The 18,806-nt window shown below is 42.9% G+C and overlaps 1 protein-coding gene across 1 annotated transcript in view; it reads left to right on the top strand.

Moving 5' to 3' along the window:
* The window catches only part of LOC148105900 (protein NLRC3-like), a 58,537-nt gene extending 39,998 nt beyond the window's left edge, over nt 1-18,539 (top strand). Inside the window, exons 2-3 of the mRNA XM_087839001.1 lie at nt 16,425-16,598; nt 18,344-18,539. Coding sequence (XP_087695127.1) covers nt 16,425-16,598; nt 18,344-18,539 — 370 coding nt within the window. The remainder of the gene's footprint in view (nt 1-16,424; nt 16,599-18,343) is intronic.
* Nucleotides 18,540-18,806: the final 267 nt, after the last annotated feature.

Raw genomic sequence — 18,806 nt, 5'->3', positions numbered from 1 at the left:
GGATACGATTTGCTTTGTTGGTTCAGCGAGCTTGTTGTAGTCGTCAACAGCAGCCGCCAAGCGTTTCTTCTCATCTAAGATGACCTTGCGAATTCTGTGTCGCCTCTTGTTGCTATCTGTAAATAATAATAAAAATTCACACCTTCACATAATGCATATATTTACATTTTAATCTACACTCATCAATTTGTTTGCTAGAACAAATCACATCCAGCTTAAACAAACCTGGATCTGATTTTGTTCTGTTTACAAAGTAGCTGTACAAGCTGTACGAACTGAGCATCAAACGGTCCATTTCAAAGAAACTGTGACACCATTTTGTCTGTAAAGACTTTGTGTTCGCACTCTGATGATGACGACAAGCTCCTCTATTCGTGCCTGCAACGCTCCAAGGCTGCCATCAGTTTGATCCGTTTCTAAGTGAGAGGAATATTAATCAGAATACAGGATGAGTAACAGTCACCAAACTACAGTGGACTCTGTAATCACTGACTTGATGATATTCATTATAAGACATCTGGAGCCTTCATGTGCTGCATTATCATGAGATAACAAGTATGTTGGTGTTCAGGTTTATAAAACCAACTAGTACGACATCACTTCAACCCAGGTCCAATCCAATTTGATCAAACGCAACAACTCTGCCATCAATTGTGCTTTTACAAGGCTTATTTTTCATTGTTTGTTGACACTGTCAGAAAGATCTTAATTCTAAGTTCTTTAATGAGGCCATGGTGGGTCCTGTTGTTATACACGAGTGCATTATATTGAGACTCACCTTCAGCCCATTTCTGCACATCGGCCACCCATTGCTGCAGTGTGTCGTCATCCACACCCAGCTCATTTCTTGTCGCATTCAGGCTCTCCACTTGTTCTCTAAGGATCCTTATGATCTAAGAATACATTAATAAATGTCATTCATATTGACATTTTTAGAGTACTGGTGTTTTTCCCCCATTACCACACACATTAAAATGGGTGTTGAAAAAATGACCTTTAGATATCTCTGGCTCAAAGTGCGGCCCAGTTGTTCCACTTTCCTTTTGTTCCAGCCCAAAGCCAGGAGGCTCAGCATCAATGTTCCCTCTAAGCTGCGCACGTGCGCAATTGCGCACTGCTGGCACGGTCTCTGCGCACAGAAAATCTGTGTTGCGCATAAAAAAAATCTAACCTGAATTGAAATTAAAATTAATACTTTAACAATTCTGTTTTGCAGTGTTAGTCAGTCAGTGACTGGCTGCTCCCGTATGGGATTAGAACGATGCCACCTTATCCCATAGTCCAGCCAATGATGAGATTTACATTCGTATATACGCAGCTAATCAACGTCATTGACAGGCTATCACAGCGTCCTTATGTGCCGACACCGGTGTTTTAGCGAGCAAAGCGGCTGATGTGGAGTGAAGCCACGTTAATGACAACGTGTACAACCATTGGAGATGTGAGCAGGACAGACGGAACAACTGACGGAAAAAGTGTGGACTTTATACCAGTTTTTAAATTGTGTTGATCGGCCACGTAAAACCAGAGTTGTGATAAAATATATGCAGTGTTTGGTTTTCTTCCTTAATACTGTTGTTGTTTATATTTACTGCGGAAAGAAACGGTAAACGGCATTTTATAAGAAAATAGGCTCTCCGCCTGTGAGCAAAAACAAACTCCACCCCCTCTCCCTTTCCTATTCGTCCAAAAAGTACCATGTCGACCAATCAAAAAATGATATAGCAACATGGCATCTTGTTGTTAAGATACGGGGGGAAGTTTTAGGAGTGACGGCGGTGTCTTGAGATGTGAGAGATTTGAGACGTTTAGCGCAAATCTTGTGTAGTTAGTGTGTAGTGTAGTTTTGTTGTGTGTGTCAGAACAATGAGGCGACTGCTGAATGTTACAGGTGTTACAGCAGTGATACATCTCCTGTTGTCAGGCCTGCAGGTATCAGGCTGTTGTTCTCCTTCATCTCATAGTGGACAGAAATTGTTTTTTGGAGTGGCACAAATAATTTGTGTGGCATCAACTCTGATGCAGAACAGCTGATTGTTCTGTAAATAGTTTGAAATGTTTATTTAAAAACACCTTGGCTGCATTTTAAAAAAAATAGCTGCAAAAAACTTTGTTGTTTGCCAAACTGAGTTACTTTTTTGAAGAAGTAACTATATAATTAATTGCCCAGCACTGGTCATTATATACTATATTTTGCAGACAGGACTCTCTCCCAGGCCACAGACTCATGCTCATAATACAAGTCAGAGCTTTACAAAAAAAGAAGAAAAAAGTAAGTTGTGTTTTCGAAATTGGAGTTCAAATTATTTTTACTTCCAATAGTGTTAACATACTACACAGATCAAGATTTATTTTTTAAATTTTCACATTAAAATGTTTTTTTTAAAATTGGAGTCAGCACACCCATCATGATGACTTTTTCCTACGCCTTCCTGGAAAGCATCATGACCTTCTCCATCACCTGCTGGTCCCTCAGCCTTCATACAGGAACAGACTGCAGCATCAGTGTGCTCTAAAATCATTGGCCTGCCTGTCAGAACTCTTGCACAGGTTTTCAGCCAACAGGCTCTTAGACAGGCAGCCAAAATCATCAACGACCCCTCTCACATTCTTCACCCCGCATTTCAATGGCTCACCTCTGTGCAACGCCTCCGCTGCATTTCCTGCAGGACTGAGAGGAGGAGGAGCGCCACCTCTGTCCCCAAAGCCACTCTGCTTTTTAACTCCAGCTGATAAGAACATTGCCCACACCAGAAACATAAACTACACTCTTATACTACCAACACTTTACTCACTTTTAGTCACTTACAGTTATTTATTCACCTTCAGTCACTTTAATTTTAAAACTGTGTAATTTTAAAACTGTATATACTGTGTATTTATTATCTCACTCTTATTGTGCTTATCTTCAACGTCATGCTGCTCTGTTGTATGTTAATTGGCCCTTGGGGAAAAATAAAGTCTCTCTGATTCTGATTCTGATCTTCTTTTTATATATTGGTAGTTTGATAGGTTTTGTATTTGTATTCTTTTACATAATATTAAAATGTATAAATACATAGATTTAAATATATTTGTGTATTCATGTCTGGATTGTGTTTGGTTTTCTTTTATTTATTTCTGCAGTGGTTGTTGTGTATTACTATTTAGATTGTCTTTTTTTCCATTATTGTAATTGTGTATAAAGTTTGATTTGAATGAAAGTTACACTCAAATGCTTTCAGTGTTGCTGTGTTGAGTGTTTGCATGTTTAACGTTTGTATGGAAGACACAGAAAGATGTTTGGCTAAAGAAATCTGTGCTAGAGTGACTTTAAAAAAATAAATAAACAGAATGTAAATAATGATGTTTAGTATTTGAGATGGAAGCTGTTTCTACAGGATCCTGATGGACACTCAAAGGTTTATAAAATGTTCTCATTAGTTGTTTACAGCAGAATATCAACGTATGTAAATCAAAACAACAAAAGTGTGTGAGACTACAAATTCTAGAATCAGAACTGCTGATTTCATTACTCTGAACTTTTAAAGGCAGGTTTTGTATCTGAGAGCAGGGACACTTGCTGTGTTCAGTGTGACTCGTCTCTGCAGAAGGTCAGGGCTCTGATAGTTACAGTTAGTGGGTGACTTACTGGGCAGGTGGATCCTGAGTGTCTTTTGCAGTCAGGGTTCATTATGGTCCTGGTTGCTACTGGAAATAAAGAAACAAAAGGAGGGTGTGTTGTTCAGGAAGTACAGACTGTAGCTCAGCAGGTAGAATTACTAACTGGAAGGTTGGAGGTTTGATCCCTGGCTGCTCCAGTCTGCACGCCACGGTATCCTTGGGCAAGACATGGAACCCCGACTTGCTCTCCGATGCATCCATCATAGTGTCATTGTTAGAAAAAGAAGTGCTTGTGTGAATGAAGCACGCTGTATAAAATGCTTTGACTGCTCATATAGAAAAGCAGCTTATAAGAACTGGTTCATTTTCCAGATAATTCCACTATTAAGACAACAGACATTTGGGAGGCTTTCTCCTGAGAGTAACACTGAAAGTCTTGCTGCTCCTCCACAAAATGAACTCTTCAGTTTAGCTTTGATTAAAGACACAGCTCAGCTAAACACAACTCAAACTAATCTACACTATTTTTCTTTATTACGCAGCATTTCAATAACTATTTCCAGATGTTTCTAAAGATGAAAACAGAATTAAACTCCAGCCTGATCCGTTTCTGAGGTTCCTGACTCTGAACGTCCCTCAAACGCCTCTCTGATCGTTTCCTTCCGTCGCTTTTACTTTCGCTTTCGTGAATGTTGTGGCGCAGTTGATCGTCTCCATGTTAAGGTAACGTTAGCAGTCTGTACTGTTTTCCTGGCTAACATCAGCTGTGTGCAGCTTAGTTTCAGCATAAATCTGCTTCGTTTTATGTGAGATCAGAGTCTGGGAATGAGACAGAAACAGTTAGTTGATGATCAGCAGCTGAACTCAGAGTCGATGTTACTGTGGATCCACTGACTGATGACTGTAGGCAGCTTCTCCTGCCTCCATCAGTCTGTGGATGTTTGGGCTCAAATTGTGGTCATAAATATTTTGTACTTGTAAATCAGGATTTGTACTTTGCCAAGAAATACGTGTGAAACTCTGCACTCAAGTTTCAAGTTACAAGTACGTCCCTATTTTTCTTCCTTTCATCTGATTGGCCAATGTCATGTCAATCACAAATTTAACAATCCAATCAGAGAACAGGTGGGTTTGGCTATTGGAGGGGTGCTTTATGAAGCTTCGGGTCCTTGAATGGAATAAATGCTAGTGATGGGATTTCCGGCTCTTTTTAGAGATCCGGCTCTTTCGCTCGGCTCACTAAAAAGAGCCGGCTCTTTCGGCTCCGAACCGGCTCTTCAGGTTGTTTTGTTGCTTTAATTATTTAATCATTAACAATAATATAAAATTATGTAGAAAATGAATTACTAATGTTAAAAAAAGTGGTTTTATTTATATATGTTTATATATGGCCCCTAGAGACAAAGCATGTACAAACTCTAAAGCATATACAAACTCCAAAACACATTTCTAGCGTTAACTGAACTTCCAAAACAGAGCTACCCAGATCACTTAAATTACACAATTGAAAGCATGTGCGTATTGTTTGTGTATTTATAGACAAGCACTCATATTTATTCAAATAATTAAAAAAAAAAATCATTTATCTGTTACTACCACACACCAAATCCGGTTGTTGATACTTCCTGGCTTGTGTAGACACTAGGTAACAAAAGCTCAACACTGCGCCCTAGCATCCTGGAGCACTTCTGTTGTCTTTTGTACGTGATTCTGAGTTTGTACGTGCTTCTGAGTTTTTATGTGTTATGGAGTTTGTACGTGCTTTGTCTCTAAGGGCCACCATAAATATACTTTATTTATTCACTCCACATAAAATGTAATAAATAAATCATATAATACAAAGAACAACTATTTACATTTTAAACTTTTAACTATTTAAATTTTCAGCTTTTTCCTTTTAAACAAATTTAACGTGAAACAACACAAAACACTGCAAACCACAACACAATTAAATATAAATTAAAATATTAAAACAAAAAGAAGATGCACATTCTCTGTCATATGGGCCTGCATGATTTCTGAATCCTTTATCATCTGCAACTGAAAATAGCGGATGATTACTATACCTTTCTAATGTGATGTTGTTGTCCCTCGCTCTCTTTCTCTCTGGCTCTGTTCCTGTGCTACTGCAAGTGTAACTAACGCCCCTCCCCCCTCTGCCCAGCGCAAGGTACAGGCCGCGCGTGCGGAGTTTAGCGGAAAAAAGGGCGAGAGAGAGGGTGAGAGAAAGAAAAAAAAAAAAAAACCTCACGGCTCCCAATAAGAATCCGGCTCGCGTTGTTCACTTCAAAGAGTCGGCTCTAAGAGCCATTTCGTTCGCGAACGACCCATCACTAATAAATGCCCCTTTTTATGCCAGCCCAGCGTTTTCCTTCATCACTAGAAAGGAAAACAGTCTGTGGTTGTCCGAGTTTTATGATTTTTGTGTCACAGGATTACGTGCGTAACACAGGGAACTCCAGAGCACTCACAGGACACGGTGTCCCGCTACACACACACTGCACACAATGACAGCTGCAGAGTTTGTGTCTGATGTATTAAGTATGAAACACTGTTGGGCTAAAATCTGGTCAGAATGAATCCAGGTGCAGGTGTGTCAGTTTAGGACCACTGGACTAACATCCAAGTGCACACAATATAAAGTGTATTCTGTAGTAACATCCTGGTGTTGCAGCAACAGTCCCACATGGAAACGTCAACAGTCAAACTCAAAATCTCTTTTTGTCAAAAATGAAATGACAGCAGACCAATTTGAACAAAGTTGGTAAAATGCTTCAGAAAATAGTAAAATATTAAACAGTGTCTTGATGCTCAATCATCCAGGTAAGGGTTAGGTAATGCTGTGATTGCAGACATTCCCCAACTCTTTGTGAATGGGACTCATGTCCATTGATCAGTGGTTGTTGATCAATGGCCATGACCTCCCAGCCATTGTGCAAATGTCCTGTTTATAAGGTTGGAAACCTGCAGTCAGCTGAGACTGAAGGAGTCACCTGGAAGAGTCATGAAACGTTTCTCCCACTGAAAACATCCAGATGAACAGAATCAACTATTGGGGATTAAAACGTGTCTGAATTAATCAGTGGGTGCTGAGTGGATCAGTCAGTGTGTCTGCTGGGCTGATTTGTGTTTCCTCTGCAGGTGAAGGTAGAAAGTGTGTGTGAGCTGATGTGAATTGAGCAGCATGGATCAGTGTGAGGACAGAGAGGAGGGAGTCCCTCCCTCTAAAAGCACTCTGTGTGGGGAACATGAGAGCCAGACCAAAGCTCAGAGGTGAGATGACCATCTCTAACTGTCCATGACTCTTCTCCATGTCACAGCTCAGCACTCACATCACTGCTCCATCATTATTCACAGGAACCAGCCTGGACCTCCACCCAGCTCTGTGTCCTGTAAGAGTGACTGGTCTAAAGATTTCCTCATTGAGTTTAAAGACTCTGCTGCAGAGAGGTGAGCTGTTAGTAACATGAACTCTCTGATTTAAATGATTTTGATGTTTCCTGGTTTCTAAAATGCATCTCTGTAGCAGAGCAGTGTCTCCAAGGACACACAGGCTCAACTGTAACTGTCAGTTTATCTGGTTTTAAGACACATTTGGACTCAATTGGCTGTTTTTAACTATGTATTTTAGTCAGAGGTGTAAATTTAGACCTCACACATCTGGATCCTAAACTATGATAGAAACAGCTGCTAGCAGTGGGTAGTTTGACTTTGATACGCTGCTCTAGAAAGCAAACAAAGGTTTGTGCAGCTCCTCTTCAGAAAAGTGTTCAGAGAGCAGCTGCTGTATTAGACAAAGGCTCGTCGTGTGAGCCCAGATGTGTGTAACAGCTGGATGAAGGAGAACCATCACAGTCACGTCTCCATCCCGCCTTTATTAATGAACTTCCTGTTGCTTGCAGATGACAGGAACACAAAGTGTTTGTGCCACGTGATGCTGCAGGATTTGTTAACATGTCCATGATGGTAACATCTCCTCGTCTAACTGCAAACACATGAGCGCTCCTAACGGCAGCTATCACAGCCACACAGGCAGACTGTGTCTCACTGTTGCATTCAGGGACATTTGTTTTCCTGTAAAAAGCTGAACTCTAATCTAAGAGGACTGTTACTGACAGGAAACAGCTGCATTATCTGCAGTCTGTGTGGTCACAGCTGCTTCAATCACTTTATCAGAGAATTGATCATTGAATAAAACATGTTTGTGTCTGCAGAGGTCAGAGGTCACAGTCTGCAGGATCCAGCTGTCCGTCTGTGAGGAGTGACCGGTCCAAACATGAACCTCCAAACTTCAGTGGTGAACCTGGACCAATGAGGTCAGAGAACTGTTATGACTCCTTTACATGTTTGTGTTTTCCTGGATAAATATGACCAAAGATTCATTAAAAAGATAAAAATATTAGACTTTGTCCTGTAGCGCTGTGTGGCAGGCAGGATTGGACCCAAACACAACAGGATGAAGTCAAAGAAGCAGCTTTATTTCAGCTGTGAACATGCAAACAGCAGAAATAAGGAAACATAACTGTAGGTTTGCAGTGAATGAAGCCGCAGCTCGACGCTCCACTTTGTCCCTCTTTTCCTTCTCCAAACAGCCACATCAGGAGTCTTTGATGGAGTTTTAAAATATTTCATTACAAATGTCCAAAGATGGGTTCAGGATACCTGAATCCACAATTATTAAAACTAAAATAGTTCACAGGGTTTGGACTTTGTTAGGTGACGAGAGAACATCAAAGTGTTTTTTATCTTTAAACAGTATTTTTATCACTTCAGTTGCTCTCACAGCCCTGTTTGTTATTTTACCAGAGCTCTTATGTTTCACTCAGTGCTCCCACCAAACACCTTGGAGGACACATTGGTGTGATTTAGATTTCATTGGTGTAAACACCAGTCACACAAGCTAACCCATGGAGGCAGCAGCAGGCTTTGTGTTTGGTAAAGTCTGTTGGCTTAAACTAAGAGAGTTTAGTTTGTTAGCACAAAGAGCTGTCAGCTAAAGCCCCGAATGCACTTTGAATACAGATGAACTCAGTACATTTAGCATTCATGCTAGCAGCAGGCTATGACTGTCCACTGAGCACCAACACAGGTAGGAGTGAGCAGTGATGAAGCAGGACTGTGGGCAAGTTTGAGCTACAATCCTATTGGCTTCTCAGTTTCTCCAAAGAAAAGGGGAAAAATTCTTGGTGTTGTGAAGATGTGAGTTGGTCTTGTTGTCGTGGGGCTGGAAGGATGCTGGCAGTGAGAGGCTTTTCATACAGTGTTCAGTAAGAGAATGGGAAGAAAGCCACTGCACATGAAACAAGATACTCGTAGTGTTTGTTTACTGTGTTTGTGCCACAATGTCAGATCAGTTGTAGATTCACATGCAGACTTGTCCAGTGAAACCAGTGCAAGTACTGCAGTACAGAGCAAAGACTAAGCAAGCCAGGAGAGCTCTCCAACTTTCTGAAAGTATCAGGATATTTGAGTGATAAGAAAAAGTGGATCATGCAACAATGTCCCTCAGCACACAAAACAATCAAAGCAGAATAAATATAATGTTTTAGAAAGGCCAATCAAACACTTACAGGGACCTGAAGAGAGAGAAACCAACAAAATGTCATGGCTAACAGAGGAACTCAAGCACAGACTGAATTCTGACAAACAAAAAGGTGACAGTTTATTTACCAAAGGGGTGAACCACAGTGCTCTATATATGTACAGTGAGTTGGGGAGGGGGTCCAGGGCTCCAGGGAAAAAAGGGAAGGGAGTTCAGTCACTCTTGTCCTGCTCTCCACTCACACAGCCACACACGGGAGTCACAGGTAAGCGTCTGTAACCAGGTTCGGGGAAATATATACTCAAAGTATACACAAAGTTAACCCAGCTGTCGAATTTAGAGAGAGATTTCTTAGCAAGGAGCTGAGATCATGAACACAGGAGGGTCAATGTCTCAGCAACGAACTGCTCCATGCCGCAGCATTAAATGGTTACCGGTAAGCCCAGGTGAATCAGCAATAGGTGGTGTAATCATCATAACTGTGTGGACCAAGAGCGAGAGGCCATTACAAGCTCCACCCAGGCAGGCAAAACGCTAGCAGGAGAGAGCAAAACATAACAAAACCTGAAAAGCCATCATGAGCCAGCCAGAGAGACACAGAGTTTTATACTAGAAGAGAAACCTGCTCATCTTCATCATGTTTGTTTAAATGGAGAAAATCAGAAATCTCTGTGTGTCAGACCACGGCTCTACACGGACACTTCTAAGATGCTCCAGAGTGAACTGACCCAGATAATCTGCACACAGCGGCTGTAAAACAGTGAAAGTCATAACTGTCTCTCTCTGGTGGAAAGCTTTTATTGCGAAGTCAGGAAGTCTGCAGGAAGTGTTGAGTTTGTTTTCAAAGGAGTTTGCAAAGAAAAGCGTCTGGACTTCTTTAAGTTACTTGACGACGTTTCACCTCTCATCCGAGAAGCTTCTTCAGTTCTAAGGTCAAATGGTGGAGAGTCCCAGATATAAACCTAGTGGGAGTGTCCCCCCACAGAGGGACAAAAGGACCCCCTGATGATCCTCTAATCGCCTGAGCCAAGGTGTGAAACTGGGTGTGGGACCCAATCAGCCAGAGTTTCGGGTGAGTTCATTGTGAAACCTGGCCCCACCTTATCATGCGAATTCCTGAGGTCAGATGGCCCAGGATGTGAGTGGGCGTTAAGGCGTCTGGGAAGGGATCTCAAAACTGGATTATAGATGGCAGAGAGTTGGTGTCGTAAACCACTGCCTCTGTTCAAAGATGGTCGCTCACAGTGGACATAGATGGCTTCTTTCACTCCTCTTTCAAACCATCTGTCCTCTCTGTCCAAAATGTGAACATTGGCATCCTCGAAAGAGTGTCCTTTATCCTTAAGATGCAGATAGACAGCTGAGTCTTGTCCTGTGGAGGTGGCTCTTCTGTGTTGTGCCATGCACTTGTGAAGTGGCTGTTTGGTCTCTCCAATGTAGAGGTCTGGGCATTCCTCGCTGCACTGTACAGCATACACCACATTGTTAAGTCTGTGTTTTGGCGTTTTGTCTTTCGGGTGAACCAGTTTTTGTCTGAGTGTGTTGCTGGGTCTGAAATGCACCGGGATGTCATGCTTGGAGAAAACCCTCCTGAGTTTTTCTGATACACCGGCTACATAGGGGATGACAATGTTGTTGCGTCTGTCCTTCTTATCCTCCCTCGCTGGTGTCTGATCTTCTTTTCTGTGCCTCTTTGCTGACTTTAAGAACGCCCATTTAGGATAGCCGCACGTTTTGAGTGCTTCCTTTACATGTGTGTGTTCCTTCTTTTTTCCTTCAGGCTTAGAGGGAACATGTTCTGCCCGGTGGTGTAGGGTCCTAATTACTCCAAGTTTGTGTTCCAGAGGGTGATGGGAGTCAAACAGGAGGTACTGGTCCGTGTGTGTGGGCTTCCGGTAAACTTCGATGTTGAGGTTGCCATTCTCTTCAATGTGCACGGCGCAGTCCAGGAAAGGCAAACAGTCATCCTTTGTGTCTTCCCTGGTGAACTTGATGTTTTTATCCACAGCGTTAATGTGCGCAGTGAAGGATTCCACTTCTTGTGTCTTGATTTTGACCCAGGTGTTGTCTACATATCTGTACCAGTGGCTGGGTACTCTTCCTTTGTAAGAGCCAAGAGCCTTCCTTTCCACTTCCTCCATGTAAAGGTTGGCTACAATAGGTGACACGGGGGAGCCCATGGCACAGCCATGTTTTTGTCTGTAAAAGCCTTCGTTGTATTTGAAATATGTAGTGGTGGGGCAGAGGTTCTAACATTGTGCAGATCTGATCGGGTGTGAAGTTGGTCCTGTCCTCCAAGGAGCTGTCTTCTTGTAGTCATTTTCTGACAGTCTCCACTGCCTCCGTGGTGGGTATGCAAGTGAAGAGAGAGACTACATCAAAGGACACCATGGTTTCATCTGGATCCAGGGTAAGTTTCTGGACCTTGTCAGTGAAGTTGGTGGAGTTCTTGATGTGGTGTGGGGTGTTCCCCATGAGAGGAGCAAGGATGGTAGCAAGGTGTTTTGCAATGTTATAAGTGGCTGAGTTTATGCTACTGACTATGGATCTGAGTGGGACGGCTTCCTTGTGGATTTTAGGAAGTCCGTAAATGCAGGGTATGGCATCCCCTGGGTAAAGGCGGTGATATGTAAGGCGGTCAATGATTTTTTCCTTTTCAAAGTCTTGAAGGCAAGCTATAACTTTCTTTTTGTAGCTGCTTGTGGGGTCTCGCTTTAAGGCTTCGTAGGTATTGTTGTCACTGAGGAGAGTAGTGATCTTTGTATGGTAATCTGTAGTGTTTAGGACCACGGTGCATCTTCCCTTATCAGCTGGTAAAACAGTGATGTTGTGGTCTTTGCTCAGGGAAGCGACGGCCTTCTTTTCCTGTATTGTGAGGTTGGACGGAGGGACTTTGGCACTGGAGAGGGTGGCTGAGTCTTTCATCCTGATTTGCTCTGCTTCTGTCTGTGATAATTTATTGATCCGTATGGCAGATTCTGTGGCTGTGATGAGGTCCACTATGGGCAACTGTTGTGGAGAAATGGCAAAATTGAGTCCTTTGGCTAATACTCTCTTTTCAGGTTCAGTGAGATTCCTGTCTGAAAAGTTCTTAACCCATTTCTCCTGACTGTCTACAGGTGTGTTTTCTTCTCTGGGTTGTGTAGGTTCAGAATGAGGAGTGTGTGTTTTTGAAAGCAAGGTGTGAAATTTCCTGCGTTGTCTTTCTTTTCCTTTAGAGTGTTGGGCCCGCTGAGCCTTGACCACAAACTTGTAAACCTCTTCTAAGATTGGAGAAGGTAGAAGGGTCTGGCTGATCTTGATCTGGAGGGCATCTATAGTGAAATGGACCAGATATAAACCCACTAGGTTTATATCTGGGACTCTCCACCATTTGACCTTAGAACTGAAGAAGCTTCTCGGATGAGAGGTGAAATGTCTTCAAGTAACTTAAAGAAGTCCAGACGCTTTTCTTTGCAAACTCCTTTGACTACGATGACCTGGATGACTGAGAACCTTCACAGACATATTGAGTTTGTATTCATCACTCAGTGTTTAATGAGACAGGCAGACAGGAAGAGCAGTTCATTAGTGTTGATGAAATCAAAGGAACTGTAAGGAACTGCAGTTTGGTCAAATCTGGATGTTTTTCACTGACAGTAAATGTTTTTAGTGATAAAGAAATGTGTTCACAGAGGGAGGAAGAGGAAGAGGAGTGGTGTTTGTGAGGAGGAGCAGCTGTCCTGCTGTGCTTTGTGTCAGGACGTCCTGAAGGATCGAGTCTCTAGCAGCTGTGGACACTGGTTCTGCAGACAGTGCACCTCCTCATACTGGGACCAGTCTGCTTCATCACGAGACTCCTCCTGTCCCCAGTGTGGAGAAAGATCCAGAACCAGAGCTGGACTGCAGACAGCCAGTCAGAGCAGCTGTGTACAAAGTAAGACTGAACATCTGTCTGCTGATGGACTCATTTCTGAAAACTGGACTTCTTGTGTTGTTCAGACATTGAAGAGTTTTCTTTCTCTTTAGTCTCATTGTTTTTCTTTCTTTCAGCAGATGTTGGTCTGCAGGAGGTTTTAGATGAACATAAGATCAGTCTGAGGAGGAGATGTGAACGTGTGACTGAAGGAAGTGATGAAACAGGAAGTAGAACCCTCCTCAACAGGATCTACACTGAGCTCTACATCACAGAGGGACAGAGTAAAGAGGTTCATACCCAACATGAGGTGAGGCAGCTGGAGACAGTTTCCAAGATGGACGCCCTCCACGACACTCCAATCAGGTGCCAGGACATCTTTAAAGCCTTACCTGACCAACAGAGACCCATCACAGTGGTTCTGACCAACGGCGTGGCTGGTGTTGGAAAAACCTTCTCAGTGCAGAAGTTCACTCTGGACTGGGCAGAGGGCTTGGAGAACCAACATGTCAGTGTGGTGGTTCTGCTTTCATTCAGGGAGCTGAACCTGATCAGAGATGAGCAGTACAGTCTTCTGGAGCTGCTCCATGTTTTCCATCCAACATTACAGAAGGTCACAGCAGAGAAGCTGGCTGTCTCTCAGCTTTTGTTCATCTTTGACGGCCTGGATGAAAGCAGACTTTCATTGGATTTCACCAACAGGAAGCTGCTGTCTGATGTCACACAGAAGTCATCAGTCAGCCAGCTGCTGACAAACCTCATCCAGGGGAATCTGCTTCCCTCGGCTCTCGTCTGGATAACTTCCCGACCTGCAGCAGCCAATCAGATCCCTCCTACATGTGTTGACAGGCTAACAGAAGTACGAGGCTTCACTGACGCCCAGAAGGAGGAGTACTTCAGGAGGAGAGTGAGTGATGAAGAGCTGTCCAGCAGTATCATCTCCCACATGAAGACATCCAGGAGCCCCCACATCATGTCTAGTATCCCAGTCTTCTGCTGGATCACTGCTACAGTTCTGGAGCACATGTTGACTGCAGAGCAGAGAGGAGAGCTGCCCAAGACCCTGACTGACATGTACTCACACTTCCTGCTGATTCAGACAAAGAGGAAGAAGATCAAGTACCATGAGGGACATGAGACGAGTCCACAGGAGCTGACGGAGGCTGACAGGGAAGTTCTTCTGAAGCTGGGGAGGCTGGCGTTTGAACATCTGGAGAAAGGAAACATCATGTTCTACCAAGAAGACCTGGAGCAGTGTGGTCTGGATGTGACAGAGGCCTCGGTGTACTCAGGAGTTTGTACAGAGATCTTCAAAAGAGAGTGTGTGATCTTCCAGAAACCAGTCTACTGCTTTGTTCATCTGAGCATTCAGGAGTTTCTGGCTGCTGTCTACATGTTCCACTGTTTCACCAATAGCTTCACATCACTGGATGTCTTTTTGACTAAAGTCATGGAGAAATCCCTCCAGAGTAAAAATGGCCACCTGGACCTGTTTGTTCGCTTCCTTCATGGCCTCTGTCTGGAGTCCAACCAGAGACTCTTAGTAGGTCTGCTGGGTCAGACAGAGATCAGTCCAGGAACCATCCAGAGAGTCATCAACAACCTGAAGGAGATGAACAGTGATCAAATCTCTCCTGACAGAAGCATCTGTCAGTCTGATCTTCCACTGTCTGATGGAGATGAACGACCTCTCATTATTTCAGGAGATCCAAGAGTTCCTGAAGTCAAAGAAGAAACTCTCTGAGAGCCAGTGCTCAGCTCTGGCCTTCATGGTGCAGATGTCAGAGGAGGTTCTGGATGAGTTGGACCTGCAGAAGTACAACACATCAGAGCGGGGACGACAGAGACTGATTCCAGCTGTGAGGAACTGCAGAAAGGCTGGGTGAGTTCAGCTGTGATCATTAACATCATTGATCAGTGTAGGTTAGCAGTTTAATTTTGAAAATAAAATCAGATTGTAACCACAAAGTGTTTGTGTCCGTATGCTGCAACCTTCCACACCATTCCTTTATTGTACACACTCAGCAGCAGCTCCATGGATCCCAAATCCAAGAGTGGAGAACAGATTTGAAGTGTGTCACATCCATGCAGTCACAGCTGTTTCCACCATGTTTCCACTGATATTAATCCTGTTCAATGACACGTTTCATATCAGTGAATATGTTCTTTAGGACGTCCACTGACATGTTTAAGTGTCCTTCTGGAAATCACTTAAATCATCCATGAAATCCATGAAAAATCCTTTTAGTGTTTCTAACTTCACCCTCTGTCCTCTCTCTCTCTCCATCCTCCTCACTGCTTCTTTCACTGATAATCACACAAACATCGTATTCAGCTACAAAATAACACAATAATATCATCTGATGATCATTATTATAAGAGCAGGATCCATATTTGATATCAGAGTAACACACTGCTTGGTTATGTGCAGTCATCATCAGTCACCGTGGGTCAAAGAGAAGGTCACTGATTGGTTGCTGACCTTGGTCACCTGTCCACTCTAACCTGTTTGTGTTTGCTCTCTCTTTGCTGTCTCCATCCTCTCTCTCCTTTCTCTCCCTCTCTGTCTTTGTACCGTCACTCAGGTCCAATGGAAACAGTGACATTTACAAACCAATCAAAGACAAACTGATCCATGTCAGGTTATAACAATATTCAAAGTGAATACAGGCTGCTGCTGGACACAGACAGGTAACATCATTTTGACTTGCTGTCACCTGGATCTGGACTCATAAACACTGAAGCCCTGAACAGGAATACAAATCATTTTCTGCCAACTAGCGACACACCAGCAGATAATGGCTCAGAAAGCTAAAATTAGCCAATCATTTCTGTGTTTAGTTCCCCTGAAATCAGATCTGAGTTCATTCATCATTATTGTCCAGTGATGAGATTTCTGCTCCGTTTGGTAACAGTCAACAGGTTTTTCCTGCGTGTGGACGTGAACAGTCGTACCTGACAGCAGGTAGCAAACACAGATCATCTTTCCAGCTGGAACTCTTCACTGAGCTGAACTCATTCAAAATGTTCTGGAGTCAGATTCAAAACAGGAAACAGTCCAAATGTGTGTCTTCACTCTGACTCTGGATCAGATCTCAGTGACAGACTGTGGACATTATGGAAGCCTAAATGTGACACCATCTTCCTCCTTCATCTGCAGATTAAAGCCAAACAAAGATTCTCATTAAAAGTCTGCAGGTCTGAGAGAGACTCAATCGTTGTGTCGTGTCAAACACAGTAAGAGGAGCTGAAGCACAGATGTGAAGAGCAGATTCATCAGATTATGACCTCACTCTGTTTTGTCTTCATATACATTCAGTCTGTGTTTATAATGCAGATTTTCTGCTTTTATAATAACACATTTTATATTTTCTATCATCACAGACTGACTCGGTGTGGACTCTCAGAGTCTCACTGTGAAGTTGTGGCCTCAGCTCTGAAGTCCAACCCCTCCCATATGACAGAGCTGGACATAAGTTGGAACAACCTGCAGGATTCAGGAGTAAAGCTTCTGTGTCCTGGACTGGAGAGTCCAAACTGTCGACTGGAGACTCTGAGGTGAGTTCAATGACTGCGGCTGTTGTTGTTTTTCTATATTTCAGGTCTTTGATTGATGTTTGAAACTTTCTTTAGTTCCTAAATGTTCAGGATGTTTCTGAAGACAAATGTGAAGAAGTTTGAGTGCTTTCAGAAATGTTGTGTCTTTCCAAACGACTGAACAACAGTTTTTCCTTTTGGCTCCAAACAGAAGTGACAGACTTGAGCAGGGTTCATTTAAATGCTGACAGAAGTGGAGTGGTGATGGGGAGATGTTTGACAGGACAGTGTTTCAGCCTCCACAGGTTCATGTTGTGCTCCATCAGTCAGTGAAGATGAAGTCAATGCTGATGAGGCTGTAGAGTGTGTGAGGGAAGTGAATGAGGATGATGAAGATCTGATGATAGCAGATAAAAACAGGCTGCAGAGACTTTGAGCCATACAGGGCACACAGTGTGTGTACAGAACAGCTGAAATCATTATGGAGGCCTCACTGGAATATGGAAGCATCACAGTACAGCTTCAGTGAAGCATTAAAGTCTCTGATATGAGATGAGAAATGAAGCAGCCAGAGCTTTTTCATGAGTGGAAATCCACTGTGACTGTGAGCTGCTGCTACAGCCTCCAGATTAGCCAGCAGCTCATCCTGCTCAACATTTTCTCACCAACTTTAATGGAAGTGTGATGTTTTCAGCTGGATTGATGGTCAGGGTGGCCTCCCTCTCCTCTTCTTCTCCTCTTCCTCTTTCATTTGTAAAGCCACTTCTGCTGCTTTCATTCATTTGGAAGTCCTGTAGCTGAGTTTGGGAGAGACTAACAGCCTCGGCAGCAGAGGGGAGAAAGGCTGTAACACCACCACTTTACTCTGTTCTACCTGTCACATCATTTTATCAGGAAACAAATATGCTCATGTTTTTACTATGTTTGTCTTGAAGATGTGAGAAGATCACATGGTGCTTTTTATTATTGTGTTGGTTTGTTTCCTGTCTCTTGGATGGAGCCCAGCTGTGCGTGGCCCCTGGACCTATGGTCAGAGTGTGTGCTGGAAAATCCGGCCAAGGATGAGGCCAAACTGACATGGGATGAAATGTCTGTCAAATAATTCAGCTTAGTGTAGTTTCATTTCTGCACAATTTAAAAACAACCAAAACTTGTTTCTGTCATTTCTATGTTATACTGTAGACTTTCTTTGATACTGTGTCCAAAAGGAGCAGCTTTTACTTTGAAGGGGAGGCGGCTCTGTTTCCTCTTCAGGTTGGATGATGGAAGCAAATTAGTATGTGATGTTCTTTCAGTGTTGCACTTTGTAGACGGTCCCTGAGCACTGGTCTCACAGCCAGCTGCACATAGAGACCAGTGTTGTTAGTCCAGGTCAGAAGATGACTTGTTGGAATGAAAATGAGCTTGTAGTTTGTCTGCTTTAATAATGTGACTGGAAAAAGGTGTTGGACTTCAAATATGTCCATTTCTTTCACACTTCACCTTTAAAAGTGAAGCCTGTGGTTCCTGGAAGGAAAAACACGACTTTTTCAAGTCTTTTTCCTGTTTTTATGATAAATGTACGACTTTAATGTGAAACATTCAGAGTTTGTTCTCTTGTTGTGTTTGTTTGAAGCTGCTTCCTGTTGGCTTCAGCTGTTTGGAGTTTCCATTTTCTAAACTTCTACATTCTGAACCTTCTTCAGCTCTGAACAGATGATGAAACACTGAATGATTTCAAGCTCACACTTTGTCTAATAAACTTACATCTTTCATTCTTTATACAGATTGTGGCGCTGTGGTTTGTCAGAGATCAGCTGTGATTATCTGGCAGCAGCACTGAAGTCTAACCCCTCCCATCTGAGAGAGCTGGACCTGAGCTACAACTACAAGCTGCAGGATTCAGGAGTGAAGCATCTGTGTGGTTTCCTGGAGAGTCCAGGATGTGGACTTGAAACTCTGAGGTCATTCAGCATGTTTTAGTTTTGCTGAGATGAACATAATGTGAAAGTTGTGCTGACACTAAAATGCAGACATCAGGCTGATATTATACTGATCCACACTGAGGATCTTCATGGTAAAGTCTGTTTTCTTCTTCTCTGGTTTAGTCCATTGACTGCAGCAGAACAATGTTCACATTTCAAACCTTCAAAGAAGAAGAAAAATCCTCCACTGGATAATTCACTGTGAAACTCTCCAAGTCTTCATTCCACCTTAAAGTCTGTCTGACACTGAAATCCAAAGCAAAAT

The sequence above is a fragment of the Neolamprologus brichardi genome, chromosome 3, assembly GCF_056152115.1.
Source record: "Neolamprologus brichardi isolate AB-2024 chromosome 3, ASM5615211v1, whole genome shotgun sequence".
Classification (NCBI taxonomy): domain Eukaryota; kingdom Metazoa; phylum Chordata; class Actinopteri; order Cichliformes; family Cichlidae; genus Neolamprologus; species Neolamprologus brichardi.
Note: the sequence above shows the minus strand (reverse complement) of the source record. Positions and strands in the feature narration are given on the sequence as shown.